This window comes from Thalassophryne amazonica, chromosome 11 (assembly GCF_902500255.1).
Source record: "Thalassophryne amazonica chromosome 11, fThaAma1.1, whole genome shotgun sequence".
Taxonomy (NCBI): domain Eukaryota; kingdom Metazoa; phylum Chordata; class Actinopteri; order Batrachoidiformes; family Batrachoididae; genus Thalassophryne; species Thalassophryne amazonica.
The window spans coordinates 49,290,767-49,316,645 of NC_047113.1; the positions used below are offsets into that span (position 1 = coordinate 49,290,767).

General features: G+C 45.4%; 1 protein-coding gene across 1 annotated transcript in view; it reads right to left on the reverse strand.

Moving 5' to 3' along the window:
- Window positions 1-8,731: 8,731 nt before the first annotated feature.
- The window catches only part of stc2a (stanniocalcin 2a), a 24,343-nt gene continuing 7,195 nt past the window's right edge, over window positions 8,732-25,879 (reverse strand). Inside the window, exons 3-4 of the mRNA XM_034181560.1 lie at window positions 20,070-20,281; window positions 8,732-12,930 (exon numbers count right to left, since the gene is read on the reverse strand). Of these exons, the coding sequence (XP_034037451.1) occupies window positions 12,570-12,930; window positions 20,070-20,281 (573 nt within the window). The 3' untranslated portion in view covers window positions 8,732-12,569. The remainder of the gene's footprint in view (window positions 12,931-20,069; window positions 20,282-25,879) is intronic.

Here is a 25,879-nt window from a genome sequence, read left to right on the forward strand (position 1 = left end):
GTGGACACCATTCCGAGAAATTCAGACGTTTTTTTTTTTTTTTTTCGGTGAAATTTAAATGGCTGATGGAGATTAAGGAGTGTTACTGTCCGCTTTAAAGGACTGCCCACGGAGCCGGACGGCGCGCCGCGCCCCGAGCCGGCCGTGTCAGCCTGTTTTCGTAGCTGAAACTTTCCAAATTTAAGGCCTCTGTTGACCCAGGACGTCGTGAGAGAACAGAGGAAGTTTCAGGAAGGAGGTCCGGGATCAGCAGTTATCCGGACATTCCACCACTGTTAATTGTAGATTTTGTAATGAAAGACTTGCGGACGGATTCGCGAGCGTCGGCACCGCTCATGGCGCGGCGCCACAGAAAAACACCTCCCGTGTTGATAACCATTTGTAAGATTCAGGCGGTTTTCGATGGCTTTTCAAGTCGAGTGAGTATCCGAGAAATGTTTAACAGCTGGGCCATGTTCAAACTTGTCCTGTAGGCTTCCAACAGAGGTGTTTGCTGTGGCCGCTGCGCGATGAGCGGCTGGGTGGTGACGCGCAAATCCGTCCGCACGGCTTTCATTACAAAATCTCCTTTAAACAGTGGAATGTCCGGATAAACTGCTGATCCCGACCTCTTCTGAAACTTCTCTGTTCTCTCCGACGTCCTGGGTCAACAGAGGCTTAAATTTGGAGGTTTTCAGCTTGAAACAGGCTGACGACGGCAGCTCAGAGTGCGCTCGCGACGTCCCACTTCCATGGGCAGTCCTTAAAGCGACAGTAACACTCCATAATCTCTCATACAGCCGTTAAAATTTTTACCGAAAACCGTCTGAATTTCTTCGAATGGTGCTCACTTGGATGTGCACTTACAGTTTAGAAAAAATTTTGATCAAGCAAAGCGCAGTCTCTCAGGAAGAAGTCAGCAAAGGAATTCCGACGAGGGGGGTGGACCAGTGCTCACTCAAAGCCTTCCCACAGGCGAATGACGCAACCGACAGGCGTGAAAAACTCACGCATGCGCACAAGGGTTCAAGCTTGTCTGACGCAATCACACGTGATTCAAATCCATATAGTTTTTGAAAAATAAAAAGGTGCGGTTTCTTTTCTAATAGACCTCGTAATAAGTAAGGATGATACATGGTCCAAACTATTCCTTTTTAAAACCATGTTAACTGAACTAGTAATTTGCTTCACTTTGTACCAAAATTGGAGCAACTTTAACTTTTGACCCCTGTACAAAATGAAACTGACCTTTGTCACCATTCTTGCTGTTTTTATCCCGTAACTCCATAGAATTCAGTCACAGATAGTCCAACTAATCTTTATGATCAGGCAAATAATGTGGAATATTTTTCAATATGATTGGAGCATCTTTTAATTTTGACCTCTGTGCAATTCTTCAATTGACCCCTACCTGACCACCGATTGAAAATTCAAGTGGCCAATCGGTTTTTCAAAAGAGGATTATCTAAGGAGTATTTCTGCTGAATTTGATGCTTTTATCACCATTTGCAGGATTCCTGTTGTGTGGGCCGCTGAAGAGGAGGTACTGCTGGCCCACCGCCACCAGATGGCGCCCTGCTTGGAATGCGGGCTCCAAGCACGAGAGGGCGTCGGAGCCGCTGGAGGTGACAGCTGTCATCCATCAACACCAGCTATCACCCATCACCACCACTATAAAGACCGGACTGCAAGTCCACCTCCTCGCCGAGAAATCTTCTACCATACAGGTAATTTTCTCTGCTGACTTAAATTCGAGTATGATCAATGTTTGCAGCCGTTTTCCTGGGACGGATTCCCTGTCTGCAGAGTTGGCATTTGGTGTGGACTGCGACGGCTTCGCCTCACACCCCACCCAGATAAGTGGTTATCTCAAGAGCTGCACGAGTGTGTGATTGGAGGTGGAGGTTCTCCCTCCTTAACTGAACACAGACTGTGGGATTACTGAGTGTGCGGACTCACACTCATCCAGAACTGTTTCTGTTTTCTGCCAGCAGTACCGGGTCTGACTGCTGAAGACAGTGGCCACCTGGGGCGCAGGGCTTGGCGGCTCCGGTGTTCTTCAGGTCCGTTGGTGGTGAGGCTTGTGTGGGTTCCGGCTTTTCTCTCACCGGACGTCTCCTATCTTCGAGCCTGCCACACGTCACCTTTTGTCGGATTGATAGAACACATTTGTATCTGTCTGTATTACGTTGTGCACCTTCACAACATTTAAATTGTTACCTTGTTGGCTATTCCATTGTCCCTTCATTAACGCCCCCTGTTGTGGGTCCGTGTCACGACACTTCCCCAACAGGATTTCTCGGCCAGCGTCATGGATCCCGAGGGGCGTCAACCATCGCTTGAACAGCCAATGGAAGAGCGAGGTGCACAGGCGCCAGCAGGAGGCGTGTTGGGTGAGCTGCAGCACATCTTAACCGCCTTTACCGCTCGGTTGGACTTAGTTACCGAGCAGAGCAGTATTCTCAATTGCAGGATGGAGGCTCTCACCGCCCAGGTGGAAGCACGTGCTCAGGGCGCTGCTGCAGCACCTCCTCCTGCTGACTGTGTGCCAGAAACAGACATTCCGCTGGTCGTTCAACGAACCCCCCCACCTTCCCCTGAAGCATACATAAGCCCCCCGGAGCCGTACGGAGGCTGTGTGGAGACATGCGCGGACTTCTTGATGCAGTGCTCGCTCGTCTTTTCACAGCGTCCCGTCATGTACGCAGCAGACGCCAGCTGGGTGGCTTATGTGATCAATTTGCTTCGAGGAGAGGCACGCGCCTGGGCTACGGCGCTTTGGGAGCAGAATTCACGGCTCCTAACGGTTTATACTGAGTTTGTGAGGGAGTTCCGACAGGTGTTCGACCACCCTCATAGAGGCGAGACCGCTTCAAGTGTGCTGCTGTCGATACGGCAGGGGCGTCGGAGCGCAGCGAAGTATGCAGTCGACTTCCGCATCGCGGCAGCACGAGCCGGCTGGAATGCTGTTGCACTGCGCGTCGCCTTTGTAAACGGACTGTCTCTGGTCCTTAAGGAGCACCTGGTGGCGAAGGACGAGCCGCGGGATTTAGATGGCTTATCGACCTGGTTATACGGTTAGATAACGATTAACGGAACACCGACGGGAGCGAGAAGAGGGGCGTGGTCAGGTACAAGCCGTCCCTCTTCCTCCCGGGTCTGAAAGGAAGCCGACTTCCCCACGCTCCACTGCCAGGGCTCTCCACGTGATAACAGCTCCCCCTGCTGACGTTGCTATGGAAAAGAGCAGGGCCAAAAAAATGATCAGATCAGAGACAAAGGAGGCTGATCCGTGGAGAGTGTTTTCCTCTGCAGCTCTACCGAGCACACACAGAGAGAATGCCCCAAATGGTCAAAACAGCAGCAGTCGTCCTTAGAGACTGGACTAAGGGTGGGTCACAACACCCACGTGGGGAAACCCCGACGATCTGCACGAATCCCAGTCACGATCCTGAGTGGGGATCTAACCCTTCACGCCCCAGCACTGGTGGACACGGAGTCGGAGGGGAATCTGCTGGATAGCAGATGGGCAAAGGAGGTTGGGCTCCCTCTAGTGGCCTTACCGTCACCATTGTCGGTGCGGGCGCTAGATGGCACCCTTCTTCCACTAATCACACACCAGACACAGCCAGTGACGTTGGTGGTGTCTGGGAATCACAGGGAGGAGATTGTGTTTTATGTAACACCTTCTACCTCCCGAGTCATTTTGGGTTTTCCATGGGTGTTAAAACACAATCCCCGGATTGATTGGCCGTCTGGGGTTGTGGTTCAGTGGAGCGAAACCTGCCACCGGGAGTGTTTAGGATCCTCGGTTCCACCCGGTGTGACAGCTAAGGAGGAGGTTTTAGTCCCCCCCAATCTGGCGGCGGTGCCGGCCGAGTACCACAACCTTGCTGACGTCTTCAGCAAGGATCTGGCACTCGCTGCCCCCGCACCGTCCGTACGATTGTGCCATTGATTTGATACCGGGCGCTGAGTACCCATCCAGCAGGCTGTACAACCTCTCACGTCCGGAACGCGAATCAATGGAGACCTACATCCGGGACTCGTTAGCTGCCGGGTTGATCCGGAACTCCACCTCCCCGATGGGTGCTGGTTTCTTTTTTGTGGGCAAGAAGGAGGGTGGACTCCGTCCATGCATTGATTACAGAGGGCTGAACGAGATCACGGTTCGCAACCGATACCCGTTACCTCTGTTGGATTCAGTGTTCACGCCCCTGCATGGAGCCCAAATTTTCACGAAATTGGATCTTAGGAATGCTTATCACCTGGTTCGGATCCGGGAGGGAGACGAGTGGAAGACGGCATTTAACACACCGTTAGGTCACTTTGAGTACCTGGTCATGCCGTTCGGCCTCACCAATGCGCCCGCGACGTTCCAAGCATTGGTTAATGACGTCTTGCGGGACTTCCTGCATCAGTTTGTCTTCGTATATCTAGACGATATACTCATCTTTTCTCCGGATCCTGAGACCTATGTCAAGCATGTACGTCAGGTCCTACAGCGGTTGTTGGAGAACCAGCTGTTTGTGAAGGGCGAGAAGTGTGAGTTCCACCGCACTTCTTTGTCCTTCTTGGGGTTCATAATCTCCTCCAACTCCGTCGCCCCTGATCTGGCCAAGGTTGCGGCGGTGAGAGATTGGCCCCAACCAACGAACCGTAGGAAACTACAACAGTTCCTCGGTTTTGCAAATTTCTACCGGAGGTTCATCAAGGGCTACAGTCAGGTAGTTAGCCCCCTGACAGCCCTGACCTCCACAAAAGTCCCCTTCACCTGGTCGGATCGGTGCGAAGCCGCGTTTAGGGAGTTGAAACGCCGGTTCTCGACTGCGCCAGTTCTGGTGCAGCCCGATCCTACTCGCCAGTTCACAGTGGAAGTGGATGCCTCTGACTCAGGGATAGGAGCCGCGCTGTCCCAGAGCAGGGAGTCCGATAAGGTCCTCCACCCTTGTGCCTATTTTCCCGCAGGTTGACCCCGGCTGAGAGGAATTATGACGTCGGCAATCGGAACTCTTGGCGGTGAAGGAGGCTCTTGAAGAGTGGAGACACCTGTTAGAGGGAGCGACGGTGCCCTTCACGGTTTTCACGGACCATCGGAACCTGGAGTACATCCGGACCGCCAAGCGGTTGAACCCCAGGCAAGCCCGCTGGTCACTGTTCTTCGGGCGCTTTGACTTCCAGATTACGTACCGCCCCGGGACCAAGAACCAACGGTCGGATGCACTGTCCCGGGTGCATGAAGAGGAAGCCAGGGCCGAGCTGTCAGACCCCCCAGAAACCATCATCCCCGAGTCCACTGTCGTGGCCACCCTCACCTGGGACGTGGAGAAGACCGTCCGGGAGGCCCTGGCACGGAACCCGGACCGGGGACCGGCCCGAAGAACAAGCTGTACGTCCCACCAGAGGCCAGAGCTGCAGTTTTGGACTTCTGCCATGGGTCCAAACTCTCCTGTCATCCTGGAGTGCGCAGGACCATGGCGGTAGTCCAGCAGCGCTTCTGGTGGGCGTCTATGGAAGCCGACGTCCGGGACTACGTCCAGGCCTGCACCACCTGCGCCAGGGGCAAGGGGGGACCACAAGAGGACCTCAGGACTCCTCCGACCCCTACCGGTGCCTCATCGCCCCTGGTCCCACATCGGCCTGGACTTTGTCATGGGCCTCCCGCCGTCCCAGGGCCACACCGCCATCTTGACGATAGTGGACCGGTTCTCCAAGGCGGCCCACTTCGTGGCCCTCACGAAGCTTCCTACGGCCCAGGAGACAGCAGACCTCCTGGTCCACCACGTCGTGCATCTGCATGGGATACCAGCGGACATCGTCTCAGACCGTGGCCCTCAGTTCTCCTCTCAGGTCTGGAGGAGTTTTTTGCAAGGAACTGGGGGCCACCGTGAGTCTCTCGTCCGGGTATCACCCCCAGATGAACGGACAGGCAGAGCGGGGCCAACCAGGAGTTGGAGCAGGCCCTCCGTGCGTTGCCTCCGCGCACCCGACGGCCTGGAGCACCCATCTCGCCTGGATCGAGTACGCCCACAACAGCCAAGTGTCATCTGCCACCGCCTCTCCCCGTTCGAGGTGTGTTTGGGTACCAGCCACCATTGTTCCAGCTTGTGGAGGGTGAGGTCGGTGTACCCTCGGTCCAGGCCCACCTCAGGAGTGCTGCCGGGTGTGGCGGACCGCCCCTTCTGCCCTGTTGAAGGCCCGGACGAGGGCCAAGGCCCATGCAGACCGCCGGCGTTCCCCGGCCCCCGCACTACCAAGCCTAGGCAGGAGGTATGGTATCGACAAAGGACATCCCCCTTCAAGTGGAATCACAAAAACTGAAGGACAGATATATCGGACCCCTTTCCCATCACCAAGGTCCTCAGCCCGGCCGCAGTGAAGCTGGCAGCCGTAGCTTCACTGCATCCATCCTGTCTTCCACGTGTCCCGGATCAAACATACCACACCTCACCGCTCTGCACCCCTGGACCCTGCACCACCTCCTGCCCGGATCATCGACGGGGAGCCGGCGTGGACCGTGCGTCGGCTTCTGGACGTCCGTCGCAAGGGTCGGGGCTTCCAGTATCTGGTGGACTGGGAGGGGTATGGTCCTGAGGAACGCTCCTGGGTGAAAAGGAGCTTCATCCTGAACCCGGCCCTCCTGGCCGACTTCTATGCCCGGCACCCGGATAAACCTGGTCGGGCGCCAGGAGGCGCCCATTGAGGGGGGGGTCCTGTTGTGTGGGCCGCTGAAGAGGAGGTACTGCTGGCCCACCACCACCAGATGGCGCCCTGCTTGGAGTGCGGGCTCCAAGCACGAGAGGGCGTCGGAGCCGCTGGAGGTGACAGCTGTCATCCATCAACACCAGCTGTCACCCATCACCACCACTATAAAGACCGGACTGCAACTCCACCTCCTCGCCGAGAAATCTTCTACCATACAGGTAATTTTCTCTGCTGACTTAAATTCGAGTATTAGTCTGATCTCTGTTTGCAGCCGTTTTCCTGGGACGGATACCCTGTCTGCGGAGTTGGCGTTTGGTGTGGACTGCGACGGCAGTCTCAGGAGCTACACGAGTGTGTGATTGGAGGTGGAGGTTCTCCCTCCTTAACTGAACACAGACTGTGGGATTACTGAGTGTGCGGACTCACACTCATCCAGAACTGTTTCTGTTTTCTGCCAGCAGTACCGGGTTTGACTGCTGAAGACAGTGGCCACCTGGGGCACAGGGCTTGGCGGCTCTGGTGTTCTTCAGGTCCGTTGGTGGTGAGGCTTGTGTGGGTTCCGGCTTTTCTCTCACCGGACGTCTCCTATCTTCGAGCCTGCCACACGTCACCTTTTGTCGGATTGATATAACACATTTGTATCTGTCTGTATTACGTTGTGCACCTTCACAACATTAAATTGTTACCTTTTGGCTATTCCATTGTCCCCTTCATTAACGCCCCCTGTTGTGGGTCCGTGTCACGACACTTCCCCAACAATTCCCTCTAAATATTCTCTTATCTGCTGCACTATAATGGATTAATCCAAAAAAATAATTTGCAAGATTAATTGATAATGAAATTAGTTGTTAGCTGTGGCCCTAAAAAATATGTTTGTGTATGTTTTTATGACCACCTTCTTAATTTTTGGCACTTTGTATACTTTATATGTTTGGGGTTGACAACAACTACTTCAGTACAAAATATCTGAATGCAAGGTTGAAAGTTATATGTAGAATTTATGGTTATAATTTCCTGGAAAATCATTTGAGGGATAATGTGATGATACGATTCATACAAAAATAAACTAATAAAGAAATCATTAGATATCCTGAAAAATGTGGTAATTAATCGATTAATCAATCACAAAACAATAGTTAGTTGCAGCCTTACGTAACAATAAATATGGCAAAAATAGTTTCACAGTATTGTATTTTCTGTTTAAGTTTAGGAATATCAATTACCTTTTGAAAATAACTGCCGAATTTAAAAAGTAATCAGTTTCACTTTTTTTGTTAGGAACAACAAAAAAATTGCACCTGTTTTTATGACAATAAACAGAGTGATGTCTCCATCTAGTGGCCATTTAGTATTATTACACGCTCAAAGTACAGTTACAAAGTGGTGTGAGCACATTCTTTGTGCACTGAACGTCAGAGGTGCTGATACTTCACGAGTTGTGTGATGCGTTTATTCCTCGCACTGTAGAGAGTGAAATTAAAAAAATAAGTCAAGGTCAGGTTTTCTTTGCCAAATTCCCCGTATATGGCCATCACAAGTGTGCTTCAGTATATTGAATAACCCAGGAGTACACAGTTGGCTGTGTGCCTTTCAAATCTGAGTGCTGTCTAAATGTTTAGTGAGGCAGTGTAGACTGTTGGGACATCTCATAAAAGCTGACACCATCAACCCGTCTCGAGTACTGCATACAATGCAGCTGCTGACCTAAATGTTTAGGCCTCCTCCACAGGGACGATATTTCCAGTCCTTAAAACATTAAACGCAGCCCGTATTTCAGTGTCAGAAAGGAGGCAGCGAGTCAAACGAGAATACGGTGTCCTTTAACCAGCGTGTACATCTGAGACGGTGAGACCTCTCTTACCAACCTGCTTCAAGCTGCTTTAATTTATGTTGCAGAGAACAATTTGTGGTCTTCTTCTCTGTGCACGACAAACCCATTCTCGTGCACAAACACAACTTCATCTCCAGGCGCTGAACTTTGTGTCTTCTGGGTATTTTCAGATGAATCAGTGATATTTTTTCAAAAAAAGACAGGAGATGTACAGACTACAGGCAAAAATATTTTTTTAATGATACGATACATCTGAGACCAAAGGTATTTAGAGGATCATATGCCTGATGTCTAACAGGTTAAGTGACAAACTTGTAGACCATGATCTGTGTTTGAAACCAGAGTCCTTGTGCTTTAATGGTGGTGACTGAACACTAACAATACAGGAAACGTGGTTAGTCCAATTTCCTCTGTACAAGAAGAAAAAGCCGTTCAAGCCACTACATTATAACAAAACGCCATATCAAACCGAACGACAGCTGAACAGACTGTCACTTTACACACATACAGTACATTCTGAATAGGATTAGCTTATGTAAATCATGCTGGGATGTCACATGAATCCCAACTTCCACGATAGAATAGAAAAAGGCCGAAGGCCTCACTGCCAAGTCCAACCCATGTAGCTTATAATACTCTCTAAATGACTGTGAAATAAAGGCAAGGAAACTATTTTTGTATCATTATTTTTGAGTACACGAGAGCAAACAAAATGAAAAACCAAAGAGCCATAAAATTCAAGCACCTTTTTTTTTCTCTTTTCTTTTTTCTTGCTTCTCAACATGAGACGTGGTTGCAAAATATAGTTTCATAGCCAAAATATGCGACTGGCCTGCAACGGTCAAATGCCTGTGTCTGCGTCCTAAAGAAAGAAGACAGACAGCGTTTCTCTCCTCCTTGCTACACTCCTCTGTTTCTCTCAGTTGCTGGCTCTTGGCTGCAGCCCAGAGGAATTCTCTGGTGGCCTCAGTAAATATAACATTTAGAAAAACAGCGCCAGAGCCCCAGCGCGTGGACTCAACCAGTTCCTGGGTCCTGGCTGCAATTGCTTGCAGTTCAAGCAGGTAAAATTAACAGCCTGCATCTCAGTCCTGACCTATGTGAGGGGCCAAAGAGTGAGAGGGGCCCACTTAGGTAGCGCATGTGGGCTCGGGGCCCCTGAAAATTCAAAATGGCTCATCCAAAGAGGGCTTTACATTTGAAACTACTAAGGAGTGACACAGGACTTTGAGCTGTAAACGATAATGGGGCTGCAATTAAACATCATATACAGTAAATTCTAGTGTAACCTGCTCTTATTGTTCAACCCTGCAGCAGTCAATCATCCAAAGTGCAAAAATCTAAGACTTCTGTGGCTCAACAAGAATGGAAAAGCTTGAACAAACCCCCCGTCGTCTCCCCTTCCCAACCCTGACACAGTATCATCCATGTACAGAAATCACAGAGAAGCGGTCACTGCGGACAATGAGTTTAGGCACATTGATGTGATTTTACATTGAGAAACATCTGTATCGGGGGAAAAAAAGAAACTATTCTCCACACAAATATGAATGCAAAACTTTTGTTTTCACCCCCATTTTTCCCAGAGTTGAAGTCAAAAAATGTTTATTTCCTTTGGATTTTGTACACAAATTTGTTAAAATCTGTGTTATCGAGCACTTCACCTTTGCTGATTAAACAGTGAGATGACTGCACTACTAATATGTGCCAGTGAGCCATCCAGAGCCCCATGAGCTGCTGTGACTCGACTGTGTTTATCCTTTCTCAGCATTTTATTATGAATATATCTGAGATAATAGGGTTACTGTAGAATCAAATGCACAAATGGACAATCTAAGAAGTCTATGCTCTAGTATTTCTGAGTAAAATTTCAGCATTTTTTTAACTTGTACATTAGCACCATTAGCATGTATTAGCAGATGGCGAGAGTTTAATGAGGTTATGTCCATTGTTCATCCAGTTACTATATACTGGTCCACACCTCAGCAGCCCATTATGAAAACCACTGCCCAGTCTGCAAAAACATGTGTTAATAAAACAACTGAATCAATGTTAGCCTGTTAGCTTTAGCTTGTTTTGTAATTCTGAAATGAGGGGCATGTTCTGGCTTCATTTGTCTTGCTAATCTTGTCCACACGCAACCTCTTTACACAGAATGTTGTGCTCCAATATTTCTGTTGAGTGAAATTCCTATATTATTTAATTTGTACATTAGCACCATTAGCACAAATTAGCATGTAGAAAGAGGTTATGTTCACTGTTAGTCCACTGTTACTGAGGCACAATTCTGGTCAGAGTTTTTAATGCCTATACCTCTGCCACCTGTTGTGAAAACCACTGTCCACTCTGCAAAAATATATGTCTTAACAAAACACCTGAGCCAAGGTTAGCCTATTAGCTTTAGTTTGCTTTGTAACTCTGAGATGGGGGGTATGTTCTGGCTTCGTTCATCCCCCCCGGTCTTGCTCGCATGCCACCTCTTTACATAGATGTCTGTGCTCCAGTATTTCTGTTGAGTGAAATTTCAGAATTGTTTAATTTGTGCATTAGCACAAATTATCTGATAGCCAGAGTTTCGTGAGGTTGTGTCGGCTTTTAGTTCACAGTTACTAATGCAATATGCCAGTCAGAATTTTTAATACATGCACCTCAGCCACCTGTTATGAAAACCAGTAACCATGCTGCAAAATTACATGCTTTAATAAAACACCCAAACCAAGGTTAGCCTGTTAGCTTTAGCTTGTTTTGTATCTCTGACACCAGTGGGCGAGGCCACGATTAATCAATTAATCAAGCCATGTGGACAGATTACCATGGCAAATGTAAAGTGCTCACTAACGTGCATTTTCACACATTTATGAACAAAATGTGTGAAAAATAAGCCTTTTGTGTGCACAGAACAAGTCTCAAATCTTTACTCCAACTTGAGAAAAATGGGGACACACAAAAAAAGCAGATGCATTTATATATTTGTTAAGTACAAACTGTGCTGCTATTGAACACATTCTATTTTCTAATAGTAATTGGGGAGGGAGGGGGTGACCTAAAAATATTTTTTGACAGTTCCTCCTAAAGTGACATCTGTAACGTTGTGGAGACTGCGAGGTGAAGCTCTGTTAATGACCTATAAGATTGATTTGACACTCAAATGCAACGTCAAAGTAGCACTAATCGCTTTGATACAGTTACCATCAGTGTCTCACGGGCCACGGACGGTACAGATCAGTCTCGGCTCACTTGTTTCTAGCTTGGTGAGATGCTTATTGAAACCATTCAACAATAACTGCCCTTATTCATAGTATTATAAATGCATTCTCTTTCCCGTAAGAATGCACGTTCATTGGCTTCACGGCCATCATGCAATACAATTCATATGTGCCAGAACTGGACTTGAAACCTGTACAATTTGTATTTAATCATCAAGTATCTATAATTATAATACACGTTCCCACTATGAAACAACAACTGGTGTACGTTACATATCTACATGCCGGTGTGTCATGGCTGCAATAGTGTGAGGAGAACTACAGACAGCACGCCATGTACTATTTCATTTATATCAGCATTGCATATTGTAACTATATTTATACACGTAGATATAAATATAGATAAGTATATTTCTATGTACAGTTTGATATCTCAACATTGCATAAAGAATAAAATAAATAATAAAAATATAATCAAATCTTACAGTAAGTATGATTTGAGCAACATTATACTGGAGCCAGAATAGTTCTAACAATTGAAATAATCAAGATATTTGTTATTATTCCATTTTTATTCTCTAATGTGGCCTATAATCTGGTATAACAGTACAAGCTACACCACAATTTACCCTGCAAGTTTCGCATTTGGGACTGCTGGAATGACTGGAGAGGGCAGAATAAGGAAAGGAAAGGTTCGGGCTTGTTTCCTTCTGCTCAGTCTGTTTGGGAATTTGTGTGTGCGCGCATGTGTGTGTGTGTGTGTGTGTATGTGTGTGTGCGGGTGTGTGTACACGTGCACAAGTCTGCAGGTGTGTAGGGGTCAGCGTTGTGGACATTCTCCTGCATTTTCACCTCCGGATGTCGGTGGCCTCTGGATCTTCCTGTTCAGCCACCACTCCGGTCTCTAGGCTCTGGCGACGGGGTCCCTGGCTGCGATTGCGTGGGTGAGAGCCGAAGCCCGCCTTACTCGTTTTGTCCTTGTCACCTTGCCGTGGAGGGCGAGGGTGCTCGGGCTCAGGGTGGGAGGGGACGGGGCGACGGTGATCGGCGGCCGAGCCCGTGGAGGGCGGAGTGAGAGAGGAACAGAGGCTCAGGCTGTCACACAGGGCGCCCCAGTTCTGCTCACACTGTAGCCGGACGCTTCGGGTCAGCGCCTCCTTCACCTCCTCCCCACAGCTCAGGAGAATGTTCACCAGCTCCACATAAGGACTGGACAGAGAGACAGAGAGAAACCACATGAAGCTGTATAGTGCACTGTCAAACCTGATGACCTAGTCCAACTCGGTTTACAGCTGCAAAAATTAAATTCATCAACTATTTTGACAAGCAATTAATCTGCATCTTTTTTTAAATCCAAATTCTCAAATTTCAAATTTCAGCTTATTAAATGTAAATATTTCTAGTTTATTTTATTAGTTTGTTTTCTCCACTCTGGCAGTATAGTGAATATCTTTGTGCCGTGTAGAAAACGAGACATTTGAAGGCATCATCTTTGGCTCTGGAAAACTCAGGTATTTTTCACCATTTTGTGACATTTTATGGACGTAACAACTAATCAATTAATCAATCAGTTATTTTCTTGAGTAATCAGTGATGAAAATAATCTCGGGTGGCAGCCCCCACTCAGTTTGAGGAAACCAATCACTTCAAATCAATAATCTAACTACACTCAACAAAAATATAAACGCAACACTTTTGGTTTTGCTCCCATTTTGTATGAGATGAACTCAAAGATCTAAAACTTTTTCCACATACACAATATCACCATTTCCCTCAAATATTGTTCACAAACCAGTCTAAATCTGTGATAGTGAGCACTTCTCCTTTGCTGAGATAATCCATCCCACCTCACAGGTGTGCCATATCAAGATGCTGATTAGACACCATGATTAGTGCACAGGTGTGCCTTAGACTGCCCACAATAAAAGGCCACTCTGAAAGGTGCAGTTTTATCACACAGCACAATGCCACAGATGTCGCAAGATTTGAGGGAGCGTGCAATTGGCATGCTGACAGCAGGAATGTCAACCAGAGCTGTTGCTCGTGTATTGAATGTTCATTTCTCTACCATAAGCCGTCTCCAAAGGCGTTTCAGAAAATTTGGCAGTACATCCAACCAGCCTCACAACCGCAGACCACGTGTAACCACACCAGCCCAGGACCTCCACATCCAGCATGTTCACCTCCAAGATCATCTGAGACCAGCCACTCGGACAGCTGCTGAAACAATCGGTTTGCATAACCAAAGAATTTCTGCACAAACTGTCAGAAACCGTCTCAGGGAAGCTCATCTGCATGCTCGTCGTCCTCATCGGGGTCTCGACCTGACTCCAGTTTGTCGTCGTAACCGACTTGAGTGGGCAAATGCTCACATTCGCTGGCGTTTGGCACGTTGGAGAGGTGTTCTCTTCACGGATGAATCCCGGTTCACACTGTTCAGGACAGATGGCAGACAGCGTGTGTGGCATCATGTGGGTGAGCGGTTTTCTGATGTCAATGTTGTGGATCGAGTGGCCCATGGTGACGGTGGGGTTATGGTATGGGCAGGCTTCTGTTATGGATGAAGAACACAGGTGCATTTTATTGATGGCATTTTGAATGCACAGAGATACCGTGACGAGATCCTGAGGCCCATTGTTGTGCCATACATCCAAGAACATCACCTCATGTTGCAGCAGGATAATGCACGGCCCCATGTTGCAAGGATCTGTACACAATTCTTGGAAGCTGAAAATGTCCCAGTTCTTGCATGGCCGGCATAATCACCGGACATGTCACCCATTGAGCATGTTTGGGATGCTCTGGACTGGCATATACGACAGCGTGTACCAGTTCCTGCCAATATCCAGCAACTTCGCACAGCCATTGAAGAGGAGTGGACCAACATTCCACAGGCCACAATTGACAACCTGATCAACTCTATGCGAAGGAGATGTGTTGCACTGCATGAGGCAATGGTGGTCACACCAGATACTGACTGGTATCCCCCCCCCAGTAAAAAAAAACTGCACCTTTCAGAGTGGCCTTTTATTGTGGGCAGTCTAAGGCACACCTGTGCACTAATCACGGTGTCTAATCAGCATCTTGGTATGGCACACCTGTGAAGTGGGATGGATTATCTCAGCAAAGGAGAAGTGCTCACTATCACAGATTTAGACTGGTTTGTGAACAATATTTGAGGGAAATGGTGATATTGTGTATGTGGAAAACGTTTTAGATCTTTGAGTTCATCTCATACAAAATGGGAGCAAAACCAAAAGTGTTGCGTTTATATTTTTGTTGAGTGTAAAATAATTCAAGCAACAATAATTATTATAAATTAGTTTAAAGGTGGTTATCAGACCCGGGCTCTGAACATGAAAGAAAGCGAAAAGTTAATTTCAAACTGCATGCATGGTTGAGTCCATCAGTATTTGGACAGTAACACAATTTTGGCATTGTCTTGCTGAAATAAGCGGGGACGTCCCTGAAAAAAACGTTGCTTGGATGGCAGCATGTGTTGCTCCAAAACCTGGATGTACCTTTCAGCACTGATGGTGCCATCACAGATGTGTAAGTTGCCCATAGCTCATCGGCACTAACACACCCCCATACCATCACAGATGCTGGCTTTTGAACTTTGCACTGGTAACAATCTGGATGGTCTTTTTCCTCTTTTGTCCAGAGGACACAACGTCCATGATTTCCAAAAACAATTTGAAATGTGGACTCATCAGACCACAGCACACTTTTCCATTAGGCGTCTGTCCGTTTCAAATGAGCTCGGACCCAGAGAAGGCGGCGGTGTTTCTGGATGTTGTTGATGTATGGCTTTCGCTTTGCATGGCAGAGTTTTAACTTGCACTTGTAGATGTAGTGACGAACTGTGTTAACTGACAATGGTTTTCTGCAGTGTTCCTGAGCCCATGCGGTAAGATCCTTTACACAATGATGTTGGTTTTTAATGCAGTGCCGCCTGAGGGATTGAAGGTCACGAGCATTCAGTGTTGGTTTTCGGCCTTGCTGCTTCCATGTAGAAAGTTCTCCAGATTCTCTGAATCTTCTGATTATATTATGGACTGTAATTCCTTGCAATTGAACGCTGAGAAACATTGTTCTTAAACTGTTGGACTATTTTTTCACACAGTTGTTCACAACGGCTGAGCCTTTTGGGGGTGCTCCTTTTACACCTGACATGACACTCACCTGTTTCCAAACAGGTGTTCTTTGAGCATTCATTAACTTTCCAATCTTTTGTTTCCCTGTCCCAACTTTTTTGAAACGTGTTGCAGGCATCCATTTCAGAATGAGCAAATATTTGCACAAAAACAATAAAGTTTATCAGTTTGAACATTAAATATCTTGTCTTTGTGGTGTATTCAATTGAATATAGGTTGAAGAGGATTTGCAAATCATTGTATTCGGTTTTTATTTGCATTTTACACAATGTCCCAACTTCTTTGGAATCGGGGTTGTAACAGATCCCAGTCGGTCTTATTGAATCAGTCTTGTAGTTGGCCATGGTTACCTCATGCCAGACCATGATGGTGCGAACTGTGGGCCTAATCCTTATGATGAGAGGTTTGTATGCAGGGGTCACAACCATGCCCCATGTGATCAGACCAGCTGAGATGAGGGGAGGGCAATGTGTTGTGTTCCTTGCCATGTTCCAGTAAACAAGGTGCAATGTTCTCTTTCCTCTGGTTGGCAAATCTGTAATATGTTCAAATTTGGAGAAAAGTGTTTGACCTGCTAGCTTCATAGCTGCATTAGGGATGCTAGCATTCAGCTGTGTTTTAGTGAAAAATAAAGTGCAGCTCTTCATGCGTGAGTAAATCCTCAGTCTCAGCTAGTTCATAATCTTGTTTAAAATGGACCGGCATTCACAATGAACAGGCTGGGTAAAGCTTTTTCTCCCCGGGAGCTCAGAAGCCTAGCAGGAATGCCGGCCCACTTTTCCTGCCTTTGCTTCCTCTTTCACTGCCGTGTGCACCACTTCTTCCCTGGGTTCCTAATCCAGGCAGGCACAGATTGATCCTAATGTCCAATTTTTTGCTGGCGGTTATAAGTTTGTGAGCCAATCCTTTTTGAAAAGAAAGGCTTAGTAAAGGAAAACAAATGGAAAAAAAAGAGAAGCATCTACTGGGAGAGCTCCAAGCCACTGCATCTGTGCATACTGCCATGATGCATCTTAAAAATGTGGGACCCTAAAATCCAGGAAAAGGTCCCTGTTGGGGATTCCAAAGTTTCACTCAAAACGTCAGTGATGCCAGTGATGGAGAAAACTGGAGGAGAGTCATTGTGAGGAAAAGCTTAATGGATCTGAAATGAGTGGTGTATTGTTCCTAGATTTCTGTACTGGTCATGGATTGTCCATTATAAATACCTTGTTTGAGCACAGGGATGTTCATAAGTACACTTGATACTCGAGAGCCCTAGGTGAAAGGTCAATGATCAATTTTGTGGTCATGTCATCAGAGCTGCAACCGTGTTTATTGGATAGTCAGGTGAACAGGGGGCCGAGCTGTCAACTGATCATCACCTGGTGATGAGTCTGGTCAGATCCTGAAGGTAGCCATTAAGCCAACCTGGAAAGCCTAAGGGAATTGTGGGAGTTCTCTGGGAATGTTTGGTGGTAGAAGCTGTCCAGACAGCCTTCAACTCAAACCTCCAAAGGAGCTTCTCCTGCATCCCGTGGGATTTCAGAGACATGGAGTCAGAGTGGTCCATGACCAAAGCTTTTATTGTTGAGGCAGCTGCTTTGAGTTGTGACCAGATGGTTACAGGTGCTTTTCATAGTAGCAACCCAAGAACTCGCTGGTGGACATATGTTGTGAGGGAAACTTTCAGGCTGAAGAAGGAGAGGCCTTTTGTGTCTTGCTGGTACAAAGGTCTTCAGAATCAGCCAAACATACTGTGGCCTCAGGTGCGGGAGAAATTTGGAAAGGCCATGGATAATAACTTTCCATCAGCCTCAAAGTGGTTCTGGCAAACCATCAGATGACTCAGGAAAAGAAAACAATTCTTAACCTAAGGAGTTTTCAGCTCCGGTGAAGAGCTGCTTACTGGAATGGGGTATCGTCAGGCAATGGAAGGAACACTTTGAGGATCTCTTCAACCCTACCAACATGCCCTTGTTAAAGAATGCAGGGATGTAAGGCTCAGGTGAAATCTGTATCATCTCCTTGGTGGGAGTCACTGAGGTAGACAAAAAAAAACAAAACTCCTCAGTGGCAAATGACAAGATTCACCTAGAGATGCGGCTGTCTGTGGATGTTGTTGCGCTGTCATGGCTGACAGGTGTATACTTTGTTGCATGGAGGACTGGGCAGTACTTTTGGACTGGAGAACTGGGGTGGTGGTTCCCATCTTTAAAAAAGTGAACAGGAGCGTGTATTCCAGTTATAGCAGAATCACACTTCTCAGCCTCCTGGAAAAGCCTATGCAAGTATGATACACAGGAGATTTAGACTGATAGTCACACCTTGGATTCAGGAGAAACAATGTGGGTTCAGTAATGGTCGTGGAATGGTAGACCAGCTCTTTACCCTCAGATAGATATTAGAGGGGGCTTGTGAGTAATCCCATCCAGTTTACATGTGTTTTGTGAACTTGGAAAAAGCCTATGACCATTTTCCCTGAGCTGTCCTGTGAAAGGTGCTGTGGGAGCACAGTGTACTGGGTCCGTTGATGTGATCCGGTCTCTATACAACCAAAGTAGAAGTTGTGGCCACATTCTTGGCATTTCATCACACCTGTTTCCAGTCTGTGTTGAACTCGACCAGGGCTGTGCCTTGTCACCAATGGTGTTTGTAGTTTTCATGCACAGGATTTCAAGGCATAGTCAGGGATTGAAGGGTCCAGTTTGGTAATCTCAGAATTACATCTCCGCTTTCTGAAGATGATGTGAATCTGTTGTCTTCATCAGACAGTAACCTCTGATGTGCACTGAGCAGGTGGCCAAGTGTGAAGCGGATGGGATGAGGACTAGCACCTCCAAAAACCGAGACCATGGACCTCTGTCAGAAAAGGTTGGATTATCCCCACTGGGTCAAGAGAGAGTTACTGCCCAAAGTGAAGGAGTTCAAGTATCTCTCGGTCAAAAGTGGGAATAAGATGGAGCGAGAAATTGATAGACAGATCAGTGCTGCATCTGAGGTCTTGCAGACCATGTGGTGAAGAAACATCTGAGCCAGAAGATGAGGCCAGAAGATGATGTCAGTTTATGCTGCTATCCACACTTGTGGTAGTGAATTCTGGGTAGACTAAAAGAACAAGGTTGTGGATACAAGCAGTGGCAATGAGGTTCCTCCATAAGATATCTGGGCTTACACTCAGAGACGGGGCGAGAAGCTCAAACATCCTAGAGGGACTCGGAGTAGACCTGCTGGTCCTTGGCATCAAAAGAGAAAAGCTGAAGCGACTCAGCATCTGATGAGGATGTCCCCTGTTGTCTCTGTAGGGAGGTTCTCCAGGCACATCAAGCTGGGAGGGGCCCCGGGAAAGACCCAGGACACACCAGAGGGATTTGATCTCCAACATGGCTTGGGAATGCCTCAGGATCCCCTAGGAAGACGTAGAGGACTTGGCTGATCATAGAGGAATGTGGGCTGTGCTGCTTAGTCTGCTGGCACTGTGACCTGGACCCGAATAAGCGGAAGAAAATGAATGAATCAATCAATGAATGAAAAGAATATATTATTAACCACAATGCATAATTTTAAGGTTTGTAAAGCACAGTTTGAGATCATTTAGAGTTCTACTGCTATTGTTTCACTGTTATGTATGTCCTTTTTATAGTAATACTAAATGTGACTAGATTTAGCCTCCACATTAGGGTGGTTCTTATTTTGCAAAGTTTTGAAATTGAATACTCTGACCCCCTGAATGGGTTCCATGTGATGAGAAAACATGCTGTGTAAAATTTTGTTTGTATGAATTCATTTTTAGAGGTAACTCAAAAGCTTTGAATCTTGTTATATTCATGCTATATAACACTATACTAACTAAAGCTTGAAAATCACCTGTGGAGGCCATGTTGGATATCTAAGTGAGCGGATGTGGACTTTTGATGTGTTGTTGAGCATGGATTGGGGCACCATTAAGCTTTAGTTTGTATAGCGTTATACAGCAGAAAATAGCAAAATGTCGATGCTTTTGAGCTACCGCTAAAATTTTTTTTATACAAACAAAATTTTACACAACATTCCTCTTCATCAGTTGGAACCTATTCAGGGGGTCAGAGTTTTAAATTTCAAAACTTTGCAAAATAAGGACCACCCTACTCCACATGAAATGACAAATGGAAGAAGAGAACGGGCATTCAATGGAGTCCCGAGAGAGAGTAAACAATCACAAAAACTGCTTACCCTTTTGGGAAGAGATCTTGAAAATGTATCATCTCCACCATGACGGCAACATTCTCCTTGGCGGCGGAGCACAGGTTGTGTTTGATGTAGCATTCCCTCTGGAGCTGAAACACCATCTCTTTGATAGACGCACACTTCCTGCTGATACAGCTGAATTTATGTCTCAGCCCATGCGCCATACACTTCAGGGCATCCTTGATGAATGATTTCCCCTATGAACACACACACTTTTTAAATTCACATCGACTAACGCTGTATTCACATTACTGTGGTAAACATATTTGATGTGTGTCTCCCTTGCTGTGTATGTGGCACACTGTGACATTCTTGGATGTATGCAGCTTGCACTGTACCAAAATTTCTAATTTGTTGCACTTTTACCACTCACCATCCCATTATTTGCACACACAGCCTGTGAGTGTAAAGTACAGTAGGACAATGACTGCACTCACAGCGTTAGAAGAACTAATGCTAACAGCATCCGCTTCCAGATTTTCTGAGTTGTACAGCAAATTGTTTTCCTATTGAGACCAGAGATAAAAAGTGCACGGGGAACTGTCAGATTTTAGATACAGCTGTCCAAAAAGTTCAAAGTCCAAAACATGTATAGCTAAAATAGTCACGATAAAGACATGGGTCATGCTAGCAATGGTTAGAAATGGAAACAAAGCAGTAGAAACAGTTTAAGCTAACGACAATTTGGAAGCAGGAAAGATCCAGCATGATAATGTAAAAACTAGGGCTGCAACAGTTCACCACTGCAAATCAAAAACCAGTTTTAAAGTGAAATACAGAACTACACTGATACGGATCAATCTAAATGTACTATGAACTGGTCAATGGGCCAATTTATTAATTATGAAACATTAAGTTAAGCTGTTATGCTGATACCTTTACATTTACAAACTTGTATAATTTCAAAAAGTCAGTACATGGCTTTCATTGCATGCAAGGTAAAAACAAAAATAACATGTTGGATACTGAGAGGCAGTTCATACTTTAATAATACTGTCATACTGATTCAGAAAACAAAATACAGTTTAAGTGCTTGTTAAATGGCCATTTTACCCCAACTATGTCACGTCTGACTAACACCCATAAATTAAAGAAAACTGAGGAGTTCAAATATAAAAAACATCACATGGAGATTTATGCTATGCTAATAGGCTAAAAAGAGTTCTTTTTCTGGGCCTCTTCTATGCTATACTTTCTGTTACTGTACATGATGCTGCCCCCAGTGGTGACGAAATAAGTGAGAAGAGGCAGCACCAATGGGCTGCTACATAGTGGTAAAATCCTGAAGAAGGTCCCTGGTCTTTTATGAAATATGTATTTGAAGGTAAGCAATAGCCCTTTTGGCTTATTCTAATTGTTAGATAATATCTGTGCTAATTCCTTATTTTATTATTTCATGTTAGTTATCAAGTATTTGTTTTTGTTATCTGTTTAGAAGTGCCTGGAACCTGGTTCAAAGTCTCAAAGAAGAGTTAAGTTTCACTTCCATTACGCCAGGCTCCAGATGCATCATGGGATAACACAGTGCCATCCATTTGCACACTATGGAAGTCGTAAATCATCCAGACACTGTTTGATTACTAATAAATACATACTGAGTATTTGCATACCCTACAGATTTTGATATACTGGTTTTTGCCTACAATATACAGTTGTATGCAAAGGTTTGGGCACCCCTGATGATTTCCATGATTTTCCTTTATAAATCATTGGTTGTCTGGATCAGAAATTTCAGTTAACTATATCATATAGCAGACAAACACAGTGATATTTGAGAAGTGAATGAATTTTCTAGTATTTACAGAAAAAGTGCAATAATTATTTATACAAAATTAGGCAGGTGCATAAATTTTGGCACCCATGTCATTTTATTGATTTGAATACATTTAGCAATAATTATTGGAACACAAAATTGGTTTGGTAAGCTCATTGGCCCTTGACCTCCTCACACAGGTGAATCATATCATGACAAAGGGTATTTAAGGTGGCCATTTGCAAATGTTTCCCCTCTTTGCATCTCTTTTAATGAGTGGCAACATGGGAGCCTCTAAACAACTCTCAAATGACCTGAAAACAAAGATTGTTCAACATCATGGTTTAGGGGAAGATACAAAAAGCTATCTCAGAGATTTCAGCTGTTAGTTTCCACTGTGAGGAACATAGTGAGGAAATGGAAGACCACAGGCACAGTACTAGTTAAGGCCCGAAGTGGCAGGCCAAGAAAAATCTTAAATAAGCTGAAGCGAAGGATGGTGAGAACAGTCATAGTCAACCCACAGACCTGCTCCAAAGACCTACAACATGATCTTGCTGCAGATAGTGTCTCTGTGCATCGTTCAACTATACAGCGCACTTTTCACAAGGAGATGCTGTATGATGCTGTAATGCAGAGGAATCCTTTCTGCATACATGCCACAAACAGAGTCGCTTGACGCATGCTAAAGCACATTTGGACAAGCCAGCTTCATTTTGGAATAAGGTGCTGTGGACTGATGAAATTAAAATTGAGTTATTTGGACATAACAAGGGGCGGTATGCATGGCTGAAAAAGAACACAGCATTCCAAGAAAAACACTTGCTACCTACAGTAAAATTTGGAGGTGGTTCCAACATGCTGTGGGGGTGTGTGGCCAGTGCAGGTACTGGGAACTTTGTTAAAGTTGAGGGTCACATGGATTCCCATCAATACCAGCAAATTCATGAGATCATATATCAGTGACAAAGTTGAAGTTGCGCCGGGGCTGGATCTTTTAACAAGACAACGACCCTGAACACTGCTCAAAATCTACTAAGGCATTCATGCAGAGGAACAAGTACAATGTTCTGGAATGGCCATCTCAGTCCCCAGACCTGAATATGATTGAAAATCTATGGTGTGATTTTAAGAGGGCTGTCCATGCTTGGAAACCAACAAACCTGAGATGTTTTGTAAAGACGAATGGTCCAAAATACCTTCAGCCAGAATCCAGACTCTCATTGGGAGCTATAGGAAGCATTTAGAGGCTGTTATTTCTGCAAAAGGAGGATCTACTTAATATTCATGTATTTTTTTCTGTTGGGGTGCCCAAATTTATGTACCTGTCTAATTTTGTTTAAATAACTATTGCACACTTTCTGTAATTCCTATAAACTTCATTTCACTTCTCAAATATCACTGTTCAGCTGCTATATCATATATTTAACTGAAACTGCTGATCCAAACAACCAATGATTTATAAAGGAAAATCATGGAAATCATCAGGGGTGCCCAAACTTTTACATACAACTGTAGCATGCTAATATGTGTACTTGGATGTAGTTTCTTCATATAAGGAGGTTGAAAACAATGGTGTCTGACCCGGAAATGGAAATGCAATGCAATGCAATCAATATGTCTGGTATTTATATTCATATTTGCAAATTGCTTTTTTACTGTCACTTTTGATTCTCTGTGTGCTTCTTACCCTGTGTGCTGCTATACAATGCTGCTGGAACCTCAATTTCCCTGAGGGAGTCATCCCAATCTAATCTCCAAACATCACCTCTTTTGGTCCGCAAGCTTGCAAGAGCAGCAGCTGTTTGCATGCACCTTGCAAACAGTATATACCGCCTCTCATCCATCCAGTGGACAGTGGGAAAGGGCCAAGATTGTACTGACCTGCAATAGCATGGCAAATGGATGTTGTGTACGTGTTTCATCAGTAGTAGAAAGTGTGTGTTTTTGCATGAGTCCAACAGAAGAAAAGCCTTTAAGTGAATAGCAGCAAATGTTGTATTCTGCTCCTGAACCCTTGTCTAGTCACTGAAGTATGTTACCTTATGGAGAAATTAAGACCCTAGTCAGGCCTGGCTTGGCAGAGCTACAGCCTCTGCAATGTATGAAAAGGGAGCTAGCTGGGTTTATTGCCAGCTGGCCCATGAACTTTAGTTGTCACTGTACATGCATCAGACCAGTGAGAGGGAATTGAACATCTAAAGAGAGGAAAACAGATTATCAAACGACCATACAGTGCCATACTTTGTGACACAGACACACACCCCAACACCTGTGTGTGTTTACATATATATATATATATATATATATATATATATATATATATATATATATATATATATATATATATATATATATATATATATGCAGTGAGGAAAATAAGTATTTGAACACCCTGCGATTTTGCAACTTCTCCCACTTAGATATCATGGAGGGGTCTGAAATTTTCATCTTAGGTGCATGTCCACTGTGAGAGACATAATCTAAAAAAAAAAATCCGGAAATCACAATGCATGATTTTTTAATAATTTATTTGTATGTTACTGCTGCAAATAAGTATTTGAACACCTGTGAAAATCAATGTTAATATTTGGTACAGTAGCCTTTGTTTGCAATTACAGAGGTCAAACGTTTCCTGTAGTTCTTGACCAGGTTTGCACACACTGCAGCAGGGATTTTGGTCCACTCATCCATACAGATCTTCTCCAAATCTTTCAGGTTTGGAGTTTCAGCTCCCTCCAAAGATTTTCTATTGAGTTCAGGTCTGGAGACTGGCCAGGCCACTCCAGGACCTTGAAATGCTTCTTACGGAGCCCCTCCTTAGTTGCCCTGGCTGTGTGTTTGGGGTCACCGTCATGCTGGAAGACCCAGTCATGACCCATCTTCAATGCTCTTACTGAGGGAAGGAGGTTGTTTGCCAAAATCTCGCAATAACTGACCCCATCCATCCTCCCTTCAATACGGTGCAGTCGTCCTGTCCCCACTGCAGAAGAGCACCCCCAGAGTATGACGTTTCCACCCCCATGCTTCACAGTTGGGATGGATTTCTTGGGGTTGTTCTCATCCTCCAAACATGGTAAGTGGAGTTGATTCCAAAAAGCTCTATTCTGGTTTCATCTGACCACATGACCTTCTCCCATGCCTCCTCTGGATCATCCAGATGGTCACTGGTGAACTTGTGGGACCTTGCTGCCCTGCAGGATTTTAAACCATGACAGCATCATGTGTTACTAATATAATCTTTGTGACTGTGGTCCCAGGTCTCTTCAGGTCATTGACCAGGTCCTCCTGTGTAGTTCTGAGCTTTCTCAGAATCATTCTTACCCCACAAAGTGAGATCTTGCATGGAATCCCAGATCGAGGGAGATTGATAGTCATCTTGTGTTTCTTCCACTTTCTAATAAATAATCATAACAGTTGTTGTCTTCTACCAAGCTGCTTGCCTCCATCCCAGCCTTGTGCAGGTCTACAGTTTTGTCCCTGGTCTCCTTAGACAGCTCTTTGGTCTTGGCTATGGTGGACAGGTTGGAGTGTGATTGATTGAGTGTGTGAACAGGTGTCTTTTATACAGGTAACAAGTTCAAACAGGTGCAATTAATACAGGTAAAGAGTGCAGAATAAGAGGGCTTCTTAAAGAAAATTAACAGGTCTGTGTGAGCCAGAATTCTTGCTGGTTGGTAGGGGGTCAAATACTTATTTGCAGCAGTAACATACAAATAAATTATTTAAAAAAAAAATCATACACTGTGATTTCCAGAATTTATTTATTTATTTTTTTTAGATTATGTCTCTCACAGTGGACATGCACCTAAGATGAAAATTTCAGACCCCTCCAGGATTTCTAAGTGGGAGAACTAGCAAAATCGCAGGGTGTTCAAATACTTATTTTCCTCACTGTATATATATATATATATATATATATATATATATGTATATATATATATGTAAACACACACAGGTTGCCAGCAGTATAACCAGGATTCGATGACCAGGCACAGCACAGCCTGGATTGACTACAAGAAAGCCTACGACTCAGTGCCCC